This window comes from Kryptolebias marmoratus, linkage group LG16, assembly GCF_001649575.2.
Source record: "Kryptolebias marmoratus isolate JLee-2015 linkage group LG16, ASM164957v2, whole genome shotgun sequence".
Lineage (NCBI taxonomy): Eukaryota > Metazoa > Chordata > Actinopteri > Cyprinodontiformes > Rivulidae > Kryptolebias > Kryptolebias marmoratus.
Window position 1 is genome coordinate 22472125 of NC_051445.1, and position 23186 is coordinate 22495310.

The 23186-nt window shown below is 37.8% G+C and overlaps 1 protein-coding gene across 1 annotated transcript in view; it reads right to left on the minus strand.

Moving 5' to 3' along the window:
* The window catches only part of LOC108234170 (plectin), a 98749-nt gene that overhangs the window by 13389 nt on the left and 62174 nt on the right, over positions 1-23186 (minus strand). Inside the window, exons 33-42 of the mRNA XM_037980331.1 lie at positions 18078-18183; positions 4800-4819; positions 4083-4743; positions 3840-3896; positions 3542-3712; positions 2845-3011; positions 2599-2758; positions 2075-2159; positions 1024-1268; positions 125-244 (exon numbers count right to left, since the gene is read on the minus strand). Coding sequence (XP_037836259.1) covers positions 125-244; positions 1024-1268; positions 2075-2159; positions 2599-2758; positions 2845-3011; positions 3542-3712; positions 3840-3896; positions 4083-4743; positions 4800-4819; positions 18078-18183 — 1792 coding nt within the window. The remainder of the gene's footprint in view (positions 1-124; positions 245-1023; positions 1269-2074; positions 2160-2598; positions 2759-2844; positions 3012-3541; positions 3713-3839; positions 3897-4082; positions 4744-4799; positions 4820-18077; positions 18184-23186) is intronic.

Below are 23186 nucleotides of genomic sequence, written 5' to 3' on the forward strand. Positions count from 1 at the left end.
AATTAATTTAAGAATCTAAACATAGTTTTGATGAATTTACATGAGCTTCTATAATACAAGATAGGACTGATTTTATTTAACAAATGTATTTGATTAGTTGTTCATATCTACGAATTTTTCTCACCTTCTGTTCATAGAGATGTTCAGCTATGACTTCTGGATCCAGTATGATAGTTTTCAGCTTTTCAAGACTGAGTGCGGTGTCTCTGAACCAAGCCATCTCCTTTGAAACGGCCTGTTCCAGCTGATAATGACAGACAGATGTTAGAATGTCAACAATAACATAGCCTTTTGATGAAATAATGCTAATAATATAAGGTTGGTGCGTGCAAACTGCAAACTTTTTTTGCCATTTGTTTGAACTTTATAGTATGCATATTTTGACTTAAAAGTGTAGTACTACCTAAAAGTATTACCAAGTAGTTTTTGCACTCATGGTTATCTGTGGAACATAATAGATTTCACAAGGTTGAAAGCCGCCTTCATTAATACAACTGCAATGGTACCTTTTGTTTCAAGTTAAAATATATGCCATACAGTCTATGTAATAAAGGCTCATTTGTTCTCACAGTAGATTGCTGAAAGTTTCATAAATCTGTAGCAAGCTGAGATGGACCTTGCAAACAGTCCTCTTTGTTGTCCCTTGTCCTTGGCTCTTGCCTACAATCTGATTGAACAGGCTCCGGCCTGCAGTGATTTTGTACTAGATAAGTTGGACGTAGAAAATGGCCGAATGGAAAATTAACTGGTAAATATGACAAACTGTGAAACTAAGCACTTAGCGGTATGAAGTGTTTTATAAGCACTTTGAATTGTCTTGTTGCTGAAAAGTGCTATATAAATAAATTTGACTTGACTAAGTTGTTAACACAAGTTTGTTTGTTTGTTTCAAACATGACCCAGTTCCTACTTTTACTTCACCTAAATTATCAGTCATCTTTGTGTATTAAATGCATAGTCATGTATGGATCAGAAGTGGGTGTTTATGCATTAATTTTTGTGGATTGTTGTGTGAAAATTTACCCTCTGTTTCTCAGCTTCACAAAGTACTGCATCTCCTGAATGTGTCTGTGCTCCTGCTGCTCCCAGGAGCTCCTTCTCAATGCGACCCAGCCACAAGTGAAGGTCCTCCTGGCTGGAAGTGCAACGGCTGGAGGCTTCAAGGGCCTGATCCAACCTCTGCAGAACATCTAGACTGCTCAGACTTAGCACAGAGCAACGAATACGAAGAGCATCCATCTTCTCCTGTACTTGCTGAGCTTCCTCCGCTAGAATGAAGGTGAAATCACAACAGATTAAGCCCAACAATGTATTAGGTTACTAATAATCAGTGGTAAAATTGGACATTTATTTGTTTTAGAGAATGCACAGTTATGTTTTGTTCTCAGAATTGACCAGCACAGCTTGATATTTGTTGAGCATTGGTTTTCTAGATTATTTTCAGTGATATTGTCATACCATTTTTGTCCGCACTATAGGGCACACGGGATTACAAGGCGCTCTGTCAAAGAATGGTCCATTTTCAAATTTTTGTCATATATAAGACGCATCGTCATTTTTGTAACTTCGCGTGGACCGCATACACCGTGCTCCATTAAAAACGGACGATTTTGGTGCTCTAGCGGAGCTGGTTCGCCTGTATCAGCATTTATATGATCCCTCTATGAGAGATCCTAAAGAGAATCAAACGGTTCAAAACTCATGGAAGGATACTACACTGACGTAAGCGTCAAGTATAAACGCCTACAGCGTTCGCTCAGGTCCATGCACCGTGCACGGAGCCCTGCGTGACTATAACTGAGCCTTAATGCTGCAAGGGGTGCAGCTTTGTAGTTTACCAAAGTCGTACTAAAACATTACAACTTCTTACACATATAAGGCGCACTGTTGTTTTTTGAGAAAATTGAAGGGTTTTTAAGTGTGCTTTATAGTCCGAAAAATACGGTACTGCAGGATACTTTACTGAACATTTACAGTGAAGCAGCCTGTTCATTTTTCTTTCAGGATTACAAACTGTCAGAATTTTTAATAAAAACCCTAACTAATTCATATTACACTATTTAGGAAACATTACCTGAAACTGCTTCCATTAAATTATGGCCCGTCATCTGTATTTTTCCTAATTCAGCAGTTTTGGCTTGAATCTCATCAACAACAGCCTAAAAGAAGAAGAAAAGTTAAATATATATTAAAACAACTTTTATTATTAATTAATTTAAACCGTACACAAATCTGCACAACATTCTGACAGTTGTCAGGTAAAGTCGAGTAGTTATGTTAATCTTATTACAACACAATGCTCTGATGCACACACACACACAAAAAAAAATATCCAGACTTTCACATGGATACTTTTACACTCAGTATCCACCTAAAGACTTTTGCTGATCAAATTACAGACTGACAAATGGAAGTCACACCACCCTCTCTTCACAGATTCATTGTTAATGTACGACCAGTCAGACAAGGACAAGCCCAGCTGTTCCTTGTCCTTATCCTAAGAGTTTGGATGTTTCAGAGGCAAAAAGGTGACCCAAATAATATTAAGAGGCTGCTCATAATGTTGTGGTTAATCAGCATACATGACAAATTTCTAACCTTGGCCCGTTCTGTGGCGTCTGAGAGGTACAGCATTACTCTCTCCGCATTTCGTAGTTCAGCTAGCGTCTGTTCGATTGATATAAGCCACTGCTGAAAGTTGTTTACTTCATCCTGGAACTGCTGAGCCCTGGGCAGAATCAACTCCACACTTGCTTTCCTATCAAAGTTTGGTAATAATCAGTAAGGTTTATTTAGAACCATGCAGCAAGCCTTATTGAAATAAAATAAATAAAGGTGTCTGACCTTTTCTCTGCCCTCAGCTGTAAGGCCTCCCACTTCTGTTTAAGAGTGGAGAGCTTGACCTTTGCCTGCTCGTCTTCCTCTCCTGGGTGGGCCTCTACTAACCGGGGACCCTCCAGCATCATAGAGTCCATACTGCGTCTTCGGTCCGTTAGGAGGCGCTGCAAGAGCTGTAAAAACATAAAAAAATATCTTAGGTATAAGATTAAAATCTTATGGAATCAAAGCATTACATAAAATTGAGAGAATGGTACAGAAAATAATAAATTTATTTTTGTTGCTTTCTTTTTAAAAAGAGACGGCAGGAGTTAATATATATCAAAACCCCATTTCTCTCCTTCTTCTTCCTTTGTACTAGGTGCAGGAAACCTTGTCTCGTGTTTCAAGCCTTTCATTGTCAAAATCCAGGAAGGTTCTAAAGAATTCACAATGAGTGAGATTTCAGCTGAAAGGCAAACTGTTTTTCTCATACCCTATGGTCATGTTCACAATGGTTTAGTGAAGTTCATTGTTGCTATGAACACCACTTCTTTACCACTAAGTAGAGCAGAGGTTTTCTTATAAATGAAGCCATTGAACATTCTCTAAGACTTTGGTGCAGCTTTCCATAGGTATAATTATTTTTTGGCAATATTTTTATGACCCAGATTTTTTTTCTGAAACAAAAAATTATGTGATGCTGTATTCCAGTCAAGCAAACCTTTTGTTCTTGAAGTTGGGCTTTCACCACTTTGACCTCTGATGATGGAGGTTTTTGATTGGCTGTGAGCTCTTCTATCTCACTGACCCATGTGACCAAAGCTTCCAGGTTTTGGAGAAATGTTTCTGAATCTGTGGACACATCCCTGAGCGCCAAAGCAGATTTTGTTTCCTGAGAAAATCACACATAAGAAATACAAAATTGTAGATCAAGTAGTGGAAATGAAACAAATGATGAAATAATCAAATGTAAATAAGCTAACAGTTAATTGTATTGCTTCAAAACAAAGAAAACGTACCCTCCGCCTGTCCAAACTAGAATCTTGGTCTGAACTTGAACGCCCATCACTTTGGAGCTGCAAAGTAAAGAAATTCAGGGATTTGTCAGTCCATTAAATTTATGGTGAAGACAGACCCACTGTCATGTGATGCAGACAAATTACTGATTTAAAATGGAAATGAAGATTAGAATGTTAAGTTCAGATGAAAAAAAAGGCTGAAACAGAAAATAGATGGAATTTATTATGGTTAAAAAAATCAACCTCAGCAAGTTCCTCTGCAACACCATTCAGGACTCTAACAGTTCTGGTGACTATGGGGTTCCCTCCTTTATCCCCTGATGGATATTCTGTCACTTCCACAATTTCTGTCACAATTGTTTCTGTAACCTCAGTCACTTCTGTGACCTCTCGTGATGCCACTGTCTTCCAGGACCAGGGGCTTCCTTCTCTGGAGTCTCTTCTCTGGAAGCTGGCCCTCCTGTCTGCAGCACTCTTGTCCAAGTGAGCCAGGGGAGATCTGGCAAACTCCGAAGGCACTGACCTCCTTGTTAGTGTCCCATTCCGGGATGTTTTTATCGGAGAAGGGCTGTTGTGCCAGGCATTTTCCAGAGTACTGCTACTCCTAATTGTAGAAGCAGGAGAGCTATTTAGGAGTTTATCTGAAATGGGAGTATGAACACTCTCCTCTCTTTTATGTTCAGTTTCTTGTTCTTCCTTTTCTCTTTCCACCTCTCCTTTCTTGTTTCCATCTTCTCCAACTTTATCTTTAAAATCCTCTTCTCTCTTGGTTGCCTCATGTTGCTCAGCAGGCTGCCACTCCTTTCGTCGCTGGTAGCACTCTTTTAAGAAGCCCTCGTCTGTCCTCACGTGCTTGGATTTCTGGCCCAGGCAGCTGGGCCTGCTGATGAGGTTACCCATATTCCTTTAGCCCACAGGCTAGTGAGGTAATAGGTGAGGTAAGGCCCCTTGGCCATTCACGCGGATGGTCCCTCAGCTACCTAAAATAAAACAAGGGAGCTCAGAGTCATCATGCAATGAAAAAAAAAAAAAAACCTATTTTTTTTATATATATAATTTTTGTTCAAAATTTTTTTAAGATTGCAGTTTTTTAAGTCACTAACAACTCTTTGCCACTTCCAAATCTCCAAAATATTGCTATAAGTCAAAATGATTGTTTCACATCATTCATGTGCAAAATTTTGGCCACTGTGCTTGTCCTGGCATCGATGCAAGGAAACTACAAAACAGCGAATTGGCCAAGCTGTTCCCATCTTTTCCTTTTTAAAATTTTAAACACATGCACATATTCCTTCTGCTACCTCGCATCAACAACTGAATTATTCTGGGCTTCAAAATCAATGTGACAGGCTTGTCAGGAACCCCAGTGTTGAGCCTGGCACAGAAAAACCAGAGGCAACCAGCCAGCTCTTTCTGTAACGCAGCTTGAACTAGTCCTGGGAAAGCCATTTAGGATCGGATGAAGAATGACAGCCATAAAAATGCAGACATAGCCCAGTTTCTCCAGGGTGTCAACAGTGGGATGGGTAGAAACAACAATTGGGTCGGTAAGATAAAATTAAAATTAGTAGCAAACTTTAAATTATGCAGTAAGACTTTGGTGGTTGTTGATAAATGCTTTTTCTTGTAGGTCACCAATTGCAGTTTGTAAGAGAACATTTTTTACATACAAGTTTTAAAATTTGATAAGAATATAGTCAACATCCTATTTGGCTGAAATGTGTATATTACTCTTAAGTCTTATTGTGACTGACAGTTTCAAACTGTGTCACCCTGTCTGCTTTCTCCTTAACTCAGTGCCTTTATTGTTTTGACAGAGGTTAAAGGTGGATGTAATTATCTTGACATGGAGGATCTGAGGTGAGCCCATTAGTAGATCACAGGGAGGGTTCTTGTTGAAGCTAGTTCCTCCCTCTGAGGCAGGGTTACACTGGTCCATTCAAAATTATACAGGTCAGTTAAAGTCATGCCTGGTGACTAATGATCATGTGGGGGGATGGAGGGTCTGAGGATCAGCAAAAACAAAATTGGGAGGATAGCTCCTCAACTGAGACAAATGTTTTTCAGTCTTGAAAATTCAGAATCAAAGTGCTGCATGGATACAGTAACATGTTGCAGTCGTGTTGTTGGTTGATTAAACATATGCTGAATATGCAGCTCTCTTATCCTTGTCAGAGATTAGACAAAGAAACTGCACTCATTGAGAATTTTCCTCTGTGCTATTGCCAAAATCCACCCCAAATTTGACTTAAATTTAATTTGGGTGTAAAATTACAGCACAAAATAAAATGTATGACAAAAGTAAGTAAATCAGTGATAATCCAGATATGACCTACTTTGATATCACCGCTCCATGAGCATTAGGAATTACTTGCATCATGCATGTCTGCTGAGCAGATGATGTAGTCCAGGGGTCCACAGGGGAGTACAGATCAGAGTGGTGCCCAGACAAAGCCCCTGCCTCAAGATCAATGATTATCCAGTTAGCTCAGATCACTGCCCTGCAGTCTCCTGAGGAGAGCAGAGTGTCTGTGCCCGTGTCCACATCAGCTAACAATTTAGCTATGTCTGGCTACTATACTGCATGTGTGGTCTTTTACTAAACTACAGCGTTTCTTCCACAGTGATTTCACAAGATGAATGAAAATGTGCTGAGCAGTGTTCTTATACAATAATTCAAGAACGAGATACTATTTAATTTAAATATACAGTACATGGGTATTTTCTTTTTCATAATGGGAAATAGAATCATCCCGATGCTGATATAAAGAAGGCAAAAACAATGGGAGCTCAGTAATTTTAGAACTGTTTTTTTTTGGGCACCACATGGAGGAGTGTACAGTTACAATACAGTGACCTACATTTGTCTGAAATGAAAACAAACCAGACAATTCTTTTTTTTATCAAGCCTGATGTTAATATGATTTTCACTTCCTAGAACTCACATTCTAGCTTCATGATAATAGAAGGGGCATGAGGGAAACAGAAAACCACTCCACTATTTAACTCATATTCCAAATGGCTGACCCATTCCGGCACTTAACCCATTGTAAAAGGGCTCTCCAGAGCAGTCTTTTCTCTGCTTTTAGTGTGATTTATGACTGCAGTTCATTCTGGAATTAATTGAATTATGGCCATGGTATAAGGGCCTCTCTATAGTATAGACAAGACAAATTTGAAATTTAAAGTGCTAATCTAATAAGAAGTTTATGCTTTGGCGTTTAATGTCCAGTTCTAATCTAATTCTCAGTATGAACAAACTTGAGATGAATGTGAATATCCACAGGTTTAAAATAACATTTTTAAATATATGCCATTCAAAAGATCTTGTATTTATTTAATTCACCTATTGAGATAGTTCAATAAGTCATATATGGGTGGATTTGTGATTAGTAGTAGAACCATAATCATCAATCCCAACAGTAGAGGCTTATCATGTAGTCTCATGGTTGTCTGTTGGTTTCTCTTAAGAGAGGTCCTGAAGTAGTAATCAGTGTAGTGGTCCCTAATCAAAGATGGCAGCTGTGCATTTACCCATGAGACTCATAACATTTAAAAGGTGGATATAGAGCAAGGTCAGATTTATTTATTTATTTTTTGTTATTCAAACAGTCTTGTAAGTAGGCAACCTAATGCTACTGTAGAGAAATGTAAGCAGGGGTTTTGTTGGAATGGTTACTGAAAATAATAGTGTCTGCTAAAATAATGCACCATTAAAAACAAGAACAAACTGTTGAATTAAATAGAAAAATACTCACATTAGTTTGGTCCATTTATACTGATGTAGTTTCTACAGGAATACTTCATCTATTGCTGAAGTTTTTTTTAAATTATTTTTAAGTTGCAATAAATGTTTTTCAAGCCCTCTAACAGAATATAATTTGTCTCTTGTGATTTCCTGGTTTAGTGACTGACCAACAAACACCAAACCCAGCCTCTCTCTCTGGGCCAATCCTGAAGTAATGGCAGTTTTGGCGGTTAGAAGCTCACGTGAATTACACTTACCCTGAAGCAGAACTGAACCCAACAGCATGAGTAAAGGAATCCAGCTAGCTCTCAATCACCATTCAAAAGGGAGAGAAAGGGGGAAAAAAATCTGGCTTTGTTTGAGCATCCTTTGAACGGCCCCTGAGCTCCAACATCCAAAACTGTAGGCTCCTCACAAACATACACATGCAAACTCCCCCAGTGCAGTCAGTCAAGTCCACTCATTTACACATGGTCACTTACAAATACACTTTCTAAACACACTCACACATGTCCTGATAACTCATGCTTTTCCGTTGCCCACAGCCACAGACAAACAATGTCCTCTTCTCCCCTCACAGTGCACCCCTCCCCTCCCTTCACTTCTCCTCCCACCAGCTCTGCTCCTCTCCCTTTCTTCTTTGTTGTGGGAGCTGTGATAGAGGAATTCCTTCCTTGTTAACGCGCTGATGGGATAGTGCGCCCAGATGAAGACAATGTATTCCAACGGCTCAGTTGAACTCCCACAGTTCCCAGCCAAGAGCAGTTTTCACAGGGAGGTCACATTGTGCCCGTTCCACGTAACACCACGGCGGTTGGATTCTTACTCACACTGCCACTCAGGTTGTTCCTGTACCAGGCAGCTAGGCGGCAAAGTGCCCTCTTTACCTTCCTCCAGTTTTTTTTGTTGTTGCACATTCTCCTCTTTCTCATCCAGGAAAGCTCCTCCTCTGTGGCTCAGAAACTCCATAATGCTTCGGCTTGAAAAATGGGGTGGGGGGCAAAATAAAAAAAAAGGAGAGTTTTCTAAAGACCCCTGGGCCACCCTTGAAACATTCACATGTTAAGTGACAGCTGCCTCAGCCCATTCCCTCTCTGGATGGCAAAAGAGAGAAGTGCAGTCTACAAAAGGAGGGTCCCACACCCACCCTACAATCCACCCAGTCACACATTCACACTCTACCCCTTTGCAGCCCCCAATTCCCCATTCATAGTCAGTACAGCAGTCTCCACAGCAGCAACAAACGACAACTAATTACAGTAAAACATCTCAGATTACTTTTCAACTTGCTTCCAGCCATTTCAACTCCAGCCTTTAAACAAAGAGAAGAGAGGCAAACACAAAATAGAGAGCCATGGGAAGATAATTCAGCTCTTTTTATATTGTAAAAGGAAGGACCCCTATAGTGAAACTCTGTCGTGCCCATTAAAAGAAGAAACAATATTTGCCTTAGAAATGTCCTGCACCAAGCAAAACACATAGACAAGTATGAACTCAGGGATTTGGGGTTTTGAATTGAATTATAATTTATTTGTCTGTAACATTTCAGATATTTAGTTAGGTATAACCTACAGGCAATATGATGGACTTAATATTACAAATATTTTTTAGAAATTATGCTGTTTACAGGTGCTCAGTAATACAATAAAAAACATATATGCAAGTGACTGAGCTCTCTCCTGTTTTTTGTCAACCAAATAATCAATCTACCGACATGTCACCAGATGCACCCACTCATCCAATGCACACCTACATGCATTTCTTTCCACTAACTTGCCACACACGTATAAAGAAAATCATCAGTATTTACACAGACTTTTTAAATGTGCACAAAACTTTGCTCCAAATAAAAAAGAAAGAAAGAAAAACATTTTCTAACAATTGCTACCAGAAAATACATCACTGTGTTGAGGTGTGTGCCTCTCTGTTTGTTTTCCACTGTTCGTGTACATATAAAACCTCATAAGATTTATAATCAATACTACTTTTTAAATTTAAACTCTGTACTTTGTTATATGTGAATAAAAATCGCACATATCTCAAACGTAGCTCTAATACCATAGGAATACTATAATATGCACTAGTTTCAGGAAGAATAACAACTTTGTTCTGCTTAGTTCAAGAATGCTGTCACTTTGTTTTATTTTTCATACATTTTAATGTGCATAAAGACATTTCTACTTGTGTACAGCTTCTGGTCATTTGACTAAAAATGGAATTTACTAATGGAATTAGTTGCCATTTATTCACTTGTGCTAAACAACATATTACAGTTAGAATGCCAACGTTTGGCCGTTTCTGTGATGAACTAAGAGGCAGCATGGTAGATGGGTGAGTAAGGAATGCTGACTAACAGCAGGATGGTCTCCAGTTCAAATTACTTCTGTGTGGAGTTTCTATGTTCTCCCTGTCCATGGGTGTTGTGACCTGTCCAGGGTATGGGTATACCCCTCTTTTCTCCAGTGACTGCCTTAATAAGCATTAGCCAAACCACCCCCTCCTCCTGGAACTCTGAACAGGATTAAGCAGGTACAAAAAATGAGTCAGTAAAGGCAGCTACATACTCTGCTGGAAACAAGCCAATTGTTCTCTCTCCCAGGGCTGTGAGAAAATATGTTTGTTTGATTTTTCTTTTACAAAGACTTCCCAGGAGTTCAGCACTTGAGTTTTTTTATGAAATATAAAATGTCCTGACGAGAAGAAACTTTGTCCTTCTGCTTGCCATCTCAAGAAAACATTTTTTCTCAGTTCTTGCAGAGTATGCTACAAGCTTTTAGTAAGACAAATACAGCTCTTGGGAATGGTTTGTAAATACTGTATGTGTTCCTGTGGATGGAAGACATTTGGGAAAAATTTTGTTATTATGTAATTTCCTTACTGTTGAACTTTTGCAGAGAAAATTTCTCCTGAGGATGTCTGTTCCTTATCAGATTAAATATCAAGAACTAAAAGCCAAAATCAGCTCTCGTTCTGCTCTGAGTGTCTGGTGGACGATGAAAGATGTGTGCGAAAACAAACGTCTCGCAACCACTTGACTGTGAATTGACTTCTTGACCTCTTATGGAGTATGCCGGAGCGTTGTTTGCAACCGACTTAACTTTTTTTTCCTGTCTTATATTACAAAAATAAAGGCAAAACATCCTTACAAAACCAGTAAAGCAGACAACTCTTGAATTTTTTATTTAAAAAAAATATTTTTTTTTACTTGTTAATGGCTTGGTTATACGGCCATGTTGTATTTTTTTCAGATTGCTAAAGTATGATCATTATTCTCAATCCAAAAAAGAAACAAATCTATTACAAACTTAGTTTAGAGCACAGGTGTCAAACCCCATTCCTCTGTGGCTGTTCTCCTGCATGTTTTCGATGTGTTCTTGATTTAAAACACCTGGTTTAAATGGATGACTTGTTGCCATGCTGCTGGAGAACTTGATGATTTGGTGAGGAGGTAATTAAACCATCTGAATCAGGTGTGTTGGAGCAGAAAAAACCTAAAACTCCCAGGACAACGGCCCTCGAGGCCTGGAGTTTGACACCCCTGGTTTAGAGATAATATGAAAAGAAGGAAAAGGGCAGCTGTAGATGGCTGTCACTGTGTGCAGTCGCAGTAAATAAACAGAACTGAATGACTCTGAAGGGTCAAGTTATTTAACCTCTTGAGATCTCCATGGTCATTATACATTAATCAGTGTTGTTTTATTTATACTGTAACTTTTATTCAAAACTTCATAAAACCATAACATGTAAAATAATACATATTTGGGATATATGATTATTTAATTTAATAATTAGTTTGTGTCCAATACATTTTGTGTGTTCAGCTGTGAGGACAGGGACATTTTGATACATTTGATCCCTACAGTGTTGGTTTTATTTTCTTTTAAGCTACGCTTAAGTCTGATACAATAGTTTTGACTAACTTCTCCCATTTATGTTTCCTTTGGGGCACTCTCCTGAACAGCGACAGAATACAAAAAAAAGGTGTTTCAAAGTGGAGCTATTTTGAAAAATAACTGGCTCAGCCAAATTAAGATCTTGACAGTCAAGACTGAAGAGCCATCACAAAACACTTTAAAATGCAGATGTATTTACTTTGATTTCTTTATGTTTTACTGTGAGACTGGGTTATCAATACTAATATCACATGAAAAACAAAAAAAACCTTTGAGTCAAAAAGATTAGACAAACTACAAAAGACGAGTGAACCCCCTGAGAGGTGTTTTGTTTGGTCACTTTGAAGGCTCATATCATTAGCTGTTTAATGAGGAAGTTAGGCCCACATTCCTTGTCCACCCAGCCTTTATCTGAAAGAGGCACTCTGCCAGGAAAACATTGGTGCCAAACCATGACACCTTATCCCTACTCGAGGCATCCTACAGCCTCCTTAATCACCAGTTAAATCAACTGCCAAAGAAATCTTCTTTTTTCACTGTAGGCACACACAGAGATGCTTCACACAGTTCTTAAAGAAATGTTGGTGACAATTGAGTAGCTTGACAAATGTAAGTGATTTTGTGCATTTACGTATGAAAACTGAATGTTGGCTTCCAAAGTAACAAGGCCCAAAATTAGGATCAATTGGAAGACAAAATATTTTCACATGTCCTGTGTACGAAAGGACTGAAGGGGAAAAAAGATTAACTTAACAGGCTTGTTTCTCCCTCCCTAGTTATTTCAAACTCTCTGCTGCCTTGTGATTAAATAAGACCTCAGCCGCTCCTTCCCTGAACATGGTAATTAGCCCTCTTTACAAGAAATAAAAGAAGAGGGGTTTCCTTTATAGGGTCAAACTAGAAGCACTATTCAGCTTGCCCACTGTCATTTATCACCAAAAGAGGTTGCCTCCAAGAAAAGTGGATAAAAGCCTGAAGGGCTTCCCTGCTGGGTTGCTTGGGCCCTGCATTGCTGCTTGGATACTAGAAGTCACAGTCATGGATGCAGGGAAGATTTGCTAACTTGGGGATCGAGGAGTTAAATCATATCAGCAACTTTGCATTTGCTTCAATGGCTTCCAGGAAAAAAAAGGATTTACAGCCATATGTCTGCATTTTTTTTTACTAAGAATAGGGAGAAATGGGCAATAAAAGAAGAGGCCCCGTCATTAATCCTTACAAAGTGTGTGGAAAAAAATCCTAAAGCTTTGGAATGACAAAAGCGTTGAAAGGTGAAAATTAATTTGACACACTAAGTAAGAAAAACAATAATGTAGATTTAGGAATTAATCCCCAGTTTCACAAATAATAAACACATTTACATTACTGTCATCAGAGCACAAATCATTAGTCTTTTGTCTTGTTTATTTCCAGCAATAAAGAAGCCCCTTTTTTTTTTTTTGCCAAAGGTTTTGGGAAAAGGATGTCAAAGAGCAGGGATACTGTTTGCTTGCTGTCAGAAACAGAGAGGGGGGGAATAACAGGCTGTGACCTCTCACCCCTCTTCTAGGGTCTGTTTGTAAACTGTGTGTACAAAGCTTATTTGGGATGCAGCATCTGCCGTTCAGTGAAACCAGAAACCTTCAACGCACAAAGAGTCCCCCCCCCCCCCGAAGGACCTCATCAGAAGGGGGCAGGGAGACAGAGAGTAGAACTTCTGAAGTTAACCTGTCAGAAGACGTTTTTATCGCTCCCCACCATGAATATTGGGCAATCCTATAATTGCCGGTGCCTGTATGAGCATTTTTCTGTCTGTCCGTTAGCAAAATGTATCGTAAACTGAACCGATTTCATTGAAACTCTCCGAACATAATCATTGGACGTACATCTTCAGCTGATTAAAGCTGCAGAGAGCAGCGTATTCCCTAATGCAAGAGAAAGAAAAAGTATGGATGTTTTATACCATTGCTGTCACAAATCCATAATGATCAATAAAAACAGGCCTTTTTTTTTTACAAACAATCTTCAAATCACATTTTTTCAGAGTACTACCAAATAAATAAATAAAAATTTGTAATGTAAAATCAGTGATTGCATAAAAATTCACCCCCTTTAAAGTGACTGTCCTAATTCAACTCAGAGAAAAGATTATTGAAAAGTGCAAGTTATGGGGTGGTGTTACGGTCACTGACCTCTAGGGGCTCTCTTCATGAGAGTGCTTTCTCCTCTCTTGTTTCAGGCTTACCTGACTGCCACAGGTGAGATGTGTTGCAGCTCGTCAGCAACTGCATAAAGAGCTCACTCTCAAGCACAAAATGGCACATCACTCCTATTTTGGCTTCTCTACACTGGCTGCTTGTGTGTTTTCAAGTTCATTTTAAGATTCTTTTATTTGTTTTTAAAAGTTTACATGCCCTATCTTACCTCTCTGAGCTGCTTCACCCATATTCTCCCGCTCGTTGCCTCAGGTCAGCTGATCAGCTCCACCTGGAGGTACCGAGGTCAAAACTGAAGCTCAGGGGTGACAGATTTTAGTGCTGCCGCTCCCAAATTATGGAACGATTTGCTGTTACATATTAAAAGTGCTCCTTTATTGTCCACTTTTAAAAACACATTTTTTTATTCTTTAGCTTTTAACACATGTTGAGACTTTTGCTCCTACCTCCGTCACAGCATTTGATTGTTTATATTGTTGTTTTTCATCTTCTTCATGTTTTGAGTATGTATTGATTTTTATCTGTGCAGCACTGTCACAGCTTTTGTTGTTTTAAAGTGCTTTATAAAAAAAAAAGTAGTAAAATATATGTGCAATATACAAAAAAGGCTTCTTTGATCCATGATGGCAGACCTCATTTTGAGTTTAGACCATACGTCCAGGACAGTTTTATTTTAAATTTTTTGTAGACCATGGGCAGATAAATATGTGTAACTAGTTTCATAGTTTTTGTGAAAGCAATCCAAACAGCTATTAGAAAAGGTAGCATTTTTCATCAAAAAATACGTGTCATTTCCATTCAGGTGTTTGTGATCTTCATGCTTGGCAACATCAAATCTTAGGCCTATGTATATGTATTCCACTGTTTGTAGTAAAGCAGTTTAAGACGTGCTTGTTTCGTGTTAAGGAGCAGGTGTGTGGCTCTCCTGTGGGTTGTGGTGATGCCTGTGCACTGGGGGCTGCATCAGGGGATGTCGTCATTCATACTGTTAACTAACGAGTCCCTGTGGCTCAGCCTGCAACCAGCAGTGCTGCAGACTAATGGCATTACCATGACAAAGGTCTGTGGTCTGATGCATTATGATAAAAGCATGGCAGAGGTAAAAAGATATCCCCCTTATCTCACACAACCTCTATAAGGGGTGGAAGCTCTCATAAATATTTGAGTTTTTTTGCAAAAAATCATGCCTGTGAATCTTATCTTAGTTTCTAAGGAAACAGGGCTTTAAAAAAAAAAAGCAATATATATATATATTGTTTCAGCTTTGTTTCTACATGAAAATGCAATTTTAAGACCTTCTAAACAATATTTTTAGAAACCAGGTGTTGGAGTGAAATAATCTTGAAATTACATTGTTGCTTTTTTGTGTGGACAGCATCAAAGCAACCTTTTGAAAACTGATGCCATAGACCCACCACCTGTCTAATATAAGTATCGATCGAAAACAAGTATGATGCGAATTTCAAAGAAAAGCATGTCAAAGACAAAGCTATTGAAATAATTATTGAGTTAGAATAGGTCAAGGCAAAATAATTGAATAGCTTTTTTTGGCCAATCAGTCACAAGACAAGATGGCTGACATATGCAGTATTATTGATAAAGCTAAAAAAGTTGCTTACCAGCAATGCCTTACATCTAACATTCTAAATGTAATATAATACAACCCTACTTGTACAAATAAAAACAGTAAAGTAATAAATGTAATATATTCAGGGGTTTTCGTTTTTTTGTGTAGGTAGATAAACTTTACCAAACTTGCCATCCCATCTATGCCATTTGGTTTCATATTTCTAGAATCAAATTTTTAGTTACAGTGTTAGAGCATTTAAATTTAGAGGTTGTAATTGTCACAATAGTTCCTTGTTCAGAATTATGCTGATTTCTAACTCGACTAGCAGCAAAATAACCGCGACCAGCTGCGAAAGTCTTTCTACAAATATTGGTATAAATGGTTCTGTGACAGAATTTTGTTTGTTTTCAATAACGTCAGATCTGAGCACTCTTAGCAAAAAAAGATCCTGCCCTTTTCTTTCTTTACCTCCTTCCTCTCCTCTGAGTCTGATGTCTTTTCAGTTTGTTCGATCATGTGTGCAGAGGGCCTCCAGTGCCAAGCACTTCTCTAGGCTGACTGTTCAGGCCAGGCACAATGGAGACTGATTCCACAGCCCCTCTTTCCCCCTGCAGCTCAAAGAAGTCTCCCTGCAGGAGTGAAGCAAGACCACCTCAGGAGATAAAAAACTCCACATTCTGACATGAGTCATAAATTTAGCTCAGTTCCTTTTTGTTCTTACTATGATATCCTCTGACATTATTAAAATATTGTATTTCTTAGTGCAAATGACATCAAATAGCACTGGTAGACGTGTTGGACATGACCAGTTACACAACAGACTGTGTATTTTTAAAAACAAAGATGTATTGTCGTGTTTGTAATTCCTGTCTACATGCAAATGGAGTTTAAAATGAGAAAACTTAAGACTTTTAAAAAATGCTTCCTGATGATTTTTAAAAGCTTGTATCTTTATGCATTAGTGTGGACTCATCTACACATCTTTTTACAAAATTCTGACATAGCAGCCTGTGTTGTGTGTTTCACTATTGTCCTGATGTATGCTCAATAATCCAGGTAGCTGACGAGGTTGAGTCAAGTCGTCTGGACGAGTTTTTCTTTGTTGAAACATTTTATCTTTTATCTAGAGATTAAAAAACAAAATGTTTCAACAAAATCCAGAAGACTTGACTAAACCTTGTTAGCTATGCTGACTATTATGTCAACAATTTGTGATTGCGTGCTGAAATGGTTAAGACCTGAGAAAATTATAATCATGTAGAAAAAGAAAGTGCACATATTTTATTTAGTTAAAATGTTCATTTATCGTGGTTTGATACATTGTCAATATGAAAATTTTTGTCGCCTAATTACACTTTATGGGTCTGCCAGTGTTTTTTTTATAAACATTTTATGGGCAGAGGTTTTTTTTTAATGAAGGAATAAAATGTTTGTCTAAAAAATTCTTACCTACACAATCCATCCATCCATTTTCTTTACCCACTTTTTACTTTCAGGGTCACGGGGAACTGGTGTCTGTCTCAAGCAGTCACTGTGCGAGAGGCGGGGGACACCCTGGACAGGTCGCAAGTCAATCACAGGGACACATGGAGACAAACAACCATTCACGCTCTCACTCACACCTAGGGACAGTTTAGAGTTACTAGTTAACCTAACAAGCATAAGCATATTTTAGTTATGTGGGTGGGAACCCTCGGAAGCACAGGGAGAACATGCAAACTCCACACAGAAAGGCCCCAGGCTGGGAGGCAATCATGTAGCCTTCTTGCTGTGAGGCGGCAGCTCTAACCACTTCACCACCATGCCACCCAGAATTAGCAAAACCTTTATTATAAATCATTACAACAGAATTAAGAAAATTCCTCAAACAAGAAGTAAAATATGTTCAAAAATCAAAAAAAGAAGTCTAGTTGCCTTCAATTCAGTTTGCTAAGATTACAAAGAGTAAACATCAGAATTCTATATTTGAGCACATTAGCATGTCAAGGATAGATTTTAGACTAAATCACAATAGTGAATAATGAAAGAACACCTTGCACAATTATGAATTTTATATAACAATTTATTAATTGTTTCCCAGTGAGATTACACAAGGCGAGTGCCAGTGTGTTTTGCCTCTGGTCTCTGTTTGGGTTTGTTAACTCTTGTGTTGTTTTCATGTGGTCTTGTTCTCTGTGTCTGTCAGTATTAACCTCCGTCTGTCACTTGTTTACTTGTCATGCCTGTCTCCACCTGCTCCTGGTTTCATAATCATCTCACCTGTGCCCACATTTTCTAATTACCTCCTGTGTTCAAAACCTGGTAATTTCCTCCACTTGCTGCTGGTTCATTGTCACTTTCTCGTTTTATGCTCTGTCTGGTTGTCCACCCGGTTTGCTCGTGTCTCGTTCCTGGATGTTTAGTTTGCTGCCACGTCAGCCTTTGTTTTGTGTTTATTGTATATAAATTGGTTTTCTTTTAGTTCTTACAATGAGTCTGCACTCTGGGTTCGGCTCCTTTTCCCCACACCATGACAGCGAGGAACTTTTAGGTTTTCTAGAACTGCTGTAAGAGATTTATGTGAGGATGTGGCGAGAAAATGAAGCACCGGCATGATACACTGTCACATGTAGACTTGCTCAGTTTTTCACCAGAAAAGTGGATAATGAAGAATAAAGAAACAAAAAAAAAACATACAACAAACAAAATAGAAAATAAATTATAGTGTAGCATGCCTGATAATACTGGAGAGATCAAAATATATATTGAACAGAACATGCAAAATGCCTTCTGCCAACTTGGTTTATGGTGAAACGGAAAGGGATGGGAACAACAACTGTAGACCTAACTGACCCTAGGATCCAGGGGAGGCAGCTTCTCCTCCATACTGTTGAGCCACTGCCTCAGTGCTCTGATGTGACCCCTGAACTCACACTGCCATTGGCTCATGTCCTCTCTCCTGAAAGAGAGAAGAGCAGGACAGCATGAACAAAACTGGACTAAACTGTTCAAAGAAAACCACCATATACCAAAGGCTTTGGAAAATTAACATGCGTATTACCATTTGTCATAAACTATGACAAAAAAATACTTTTTTACTTTAAAAAAAGGTAAGCTGATGATGCAGTTATATATGACCAATTTATTTTGCACGTGACTGCTGTTGTGTGCAAACTTCTAAACTATTACATTAAATACATACTGCAACGGCCATGACTTACTCTACTTGAGCCTTTAAAAGGGATATTCTGGCCATTTTGAAATGGGGTTTGTGGAAAGTTATAAAGATTTAATATTTTCCCAGTTGTAGTTAGCTTTTTAATGGACTTAGGTTGAAAAAAAAAGACTTTAGACCCAATCAGGACTGATGCGCTAACAGTTAATCCAAATGCAGCCAAGACCAAAGTGGACTGCTTTTGTCTTGAAACTGCTACAATCTTCAGTTTATAACAGTTAATGTATTTTATAAACCTTTACATCACCATCAGTTTTACAATGTACAGTTATTTACATAGAGTTTGATGCTTATTTGCAAGCACAAACAGCAGCAGCAAAATGTAACACCTTTTGTGCAGCCTGGGTTTTATTCTGCTAGGTATTATATGTTTCTGCCAAAATATTTGTGTAATGTAAAACCAATAGCGATGAAAAGTTTGAGGTTGTTATTAAGATTGCAAAATCCACTTTAATCCACTTGGACCATGTTGATGAGCCATTAATTAATTTATTTATTTATAATTAATTTTAATTTACATTCCCATCGGTTTTGGCTTCTTTGATCATTTTAGCAGAAATAAACAATTCCTGCTGGAACTGCTCCAGACGTCACTGGAAGTGCTAGCTTCCTAGCACCTCTGCTATTTGTGCTGGCAAATAACTTCAAAAATGTATGTAAATAACTGTGTAATGTGAAATCCGTGGAGGTGTAAAAGTTTATGAAATAAAGTTTGCTTGAACTACTACATTTTGGGGAATTAAATTTTATGACGACAGCAATCCAAGCCCTTAGCTCTTCAGTCTTGTTGGTTTTTAAACTCTTTCTATAAACTGAGACTGTTAAAAAAGCTGTCTACAACAGATAATGTTTTAATTGTTCATAACCTTTCCCACATAATTCCACTTCAGAATGTCGAGAATATCCCTTTAAAGATATGACTAGATCTTTTAAGTTGAACTACCGCATTTGGAAGGCATCTGTTTTCTTTGTATAGTGAGCCAACATCATTTTTCTTTATCTAGGGTTTTTTAGTCATTTCTTCTGTCCTGTGTGCTAACTGCCAAATCTTTAGCTCCTTTGTATTTTAGGCAAATGCAGGCACAACGGCTGTTGTCAGATGCTGAGGGCTTTGTTCAGTCTGTTGGTGACCACTTATGGTCAAGCAGGCTGTCATTCTGCTGAATAACTATTAGTTTAAAATGTGCTTGATGAAGCAGAGAATTTCATTGTAAAACATGCCCTTTTCACCTGGTCTCCAGTTACCTTTTGACTACGGCAGACTTAAGCAGACGGACTGACAATATTTTATAGTTGCATACCCATGTATCTGATCCTGTGAAGTATGTGCTGGTGATCCAATCAAAGCAGTTCCTTCTTGCTGCAAAAAAAAAAAACAGTGGGAAAGTACACTTTGTGCAAGATGATAGTCAGCCATAACCTGCTTGCACTATCATTATCTGCACAGTCATTGTTTATGGAATGCTATATAGTACACAGTACATACAAAAATGGATGTTATTACATTTCTTTATGCCCTTACCTCCCCGCCACTAGCTGGGAGGGAAAGAGTCACGTCAGAGTTGTCAAGGGAGCTGAGAGAAGAATTCTGGGAGGTAAATTCCCCGTTGCTTCTGTTGAAAGGCTCTTCCATCAAATTCAGAGGCTAATGTTGGCACACAGAGCAAAACATGTTTGCATAAACAACTGAGTGTAAATTGTTGTTGTAAAATTTTAATTTTTTTCTTTTGTTTTGTGTCTGTTCATAAGGACATAATTCTCAGTTCAACTTTGACTTAACTTGTCATTGTAAGAGAGAGAGAGGAAAAGGACCAATTGCTTTGAGATGAAATCTTCATTCACTTAATTAAAAAACCTTATGCACTATCATTATAAATGCACATAGTCCTTAGTAGGTTTATTCTCATAAAGGGTACAGCTGGTGATGGGGCGAGTTGCTGTGTTGAAACTAATTATTTTGCTTTGTTGCAGATGAGTGAACATCTGCCTCACACTGACCTCATGTGGCCATCTGCTGCTTTTTCAGTCAAATGAGTTAATGTCACTCACAAACCACTGAATCCTTTTAATTACCAGTAATATATCAAATGTATCAATTCTACTCTAAGTGGCTGAATGTTGTTACTACAGCTGTGGTATTTTCTAATTCTAGCTCAAATTTTAAATACAGTTTGTATACCTTTTGTTTTGTTTATTACAGTTTTTAAAAACACAAGTGAATATGGGATATTACATATATGTAAAAAAATTAAAATAAAAAAACAACAACTCTTAACTGCATGACCACAGTCATTGTAGTATTACTGCATCAAACAATTGGGTGTATTTGCTCCACAATAAGAACTTTCATCACTTAGATTGAGTTGTTTTTACTCTTTCAGTAGTTTGTATGTTTTAGATATGATGTTCTATTTTCTTTGGCACAGAAAACAGCAGTGTTAAAAACATTTCTCAATGAATCTTGTGCTCATCTTTCTAGATCTTTTTTGCTGCTGGAGGTTGTGTTCTTTTTTCTCTCTGAAGTGTTGTGTTGGATTTGAGACAGAAAATGTAATCTGACTGGTGATGTAGTTTTTACTTTTTCATTAAAAAACTTCAAGTGTCATTTTGAATTGTGCTATGGACTGTTATTGCACTGGAAAATTCCTCCTTTGCTAGATTTCTAGAGAGAGGGAGAACTTTAAAATAATTCATAGGGATCTCAAAATCTATAGTTTTCACTCTTTTATAGGCCTGCCTTTGATTAATTGTGCTATGGTGCATTCTTTACTTTCCTTATTATTCTCACAGTTGTTTTTCTTTTTAAATTTGATCACAGATAATCCTGTTTTCATTTCCAGTTTTATGAAGCATGGTTGTCATTTTTTAAAAACTGTTTGATAGTGAATTTATATTTGAAACCATGATGCTGATCCAGATATGCAAGTACAGAGACATTCCAAAGGTCCAAAACTAAGGAATTTCTTAGTTTTAACACATGTGTAAAGCAGTTGAAGGGGGGCTTCATGGTGTTTACCATATCCACCCATCATGGACTTTCTAAAGAATTAATTTTCAAGCAATACAGTACTAAGGTGGACACTTCTCACTTCAACCCTTCACTTGAACTTAAGACAGAAATAAGTAAATTGTAAAAATAGTTTCTAATGCATAGATAATAGTGCATGAAAGACAAGACTGTCAATTTAGAGCATATTTATTTACAATATAGTGTTATGTTCACATACAGCAAAATCCTCATTTTCAACTGAAGCAACATTTGTCCCATTGCTAAAGTAACCGGTTTATGATGCTAAAAAATAAATTTTACATGAACATCCCCCCCATGTTCTTTGTAAAGTTAGTAAAACATGCAAAGCACATTCATAATAACAAAAACATGAATAAAACAATGAAAAGGTGTACACAGATGCAGAACACAACTGCATAATGAGAAAAAAAAACAACCAGCAAAGTAAAACTTTACGCCTTTTTCAGCATGCTATGAAAATCACTGACAAAACAACTGAAAGGAGCAAAACTGATATAATACATACATTCATGCAATTAACATTTCTGACATAGGCACTTTGGTTGAACAGGACTTATTAACAGAGTAATACAATAACATACTCAGTCAACCAGATGACTGAAAATGTGTTTATGTTTCACTGAAGTGTCTGTAACTCAGTCAAGACCATTGATGTGGGCGTGTGAATTCTCTGGAAGTGTCAATTTTAAGGCATTTTGTCACATATGTCCCTGTGAGCATTCAAGTATTAAACCAATGACTGAAGCAAATGAGTGAGGAATATAGAAAATGTCATCCCAAGATGAAGTTGACTCAGTCTCAGCTTTCCACAAATGTGATGCACAATGGAAGAAAAGAAATATTCAAACGCAGCTCTAAATGAAAACAACTATAAAACAAATAGACATTATATTCCAAACAATGCAATGAGAGAAAACAAAAACTTAATTTAAAAAAAATGTCAAAAATGAAACAAGACTAAACTTTGGGTCACTTTAAAGAAAAAAAAAATACAATTTTCTAAAACAACCTGGGGTTATACCTGGATTTCTGTGTGACAATGACATGAACTCACAAGTCCATCAGTGGTAGGGGGGCTACACGCTCTGGCCAGTTGAGTATTTGTACGCACATGTTGGGTTTGGAGGGAGTGTTGCATCTACGAAAAATGAGAAGGTGAAAGAAAAAACAACAGTAATAGGATTTTTAGTTAAAGGGATACATTTTACTGCTGATATGACACCATAATAGCATGTGAGATATGTCTTCAGTCTAGGTTATGAGATGTAATCACATTCCACTCAAAAAAACATAAATATAATGAAAATGAAAACAAAAATTACATAAAGAAAATGTTCAACTTACAGAAGTCAAAATAACAGGCAGCAGAAGTGTGAGGGGGCGCAGGATTGAGTCTGACATCATCTTGGGATTTAGCAGGAACACTTGGTTGATGGAAATTTTGAGAATTCCAAAATTTGGAGTGTGTAAAACAATAAAGCAATTACCTTGTCCACTGACAACAAATGGTCATAACTAATAATAAATGTAAAACCAGTTTCAGAACAGTCTGCACAAAATCACTGTTGCTGCTTCTTTTCAATTAAGAATTCTCAGTGATTAATTTTGTAGTGATTTAAAGGAGTAATGTGTGCTGCAATTTACTCGGTCCAGTGCACAGTTAATCAGGCAACATGAAACATAAAAACATGAACAC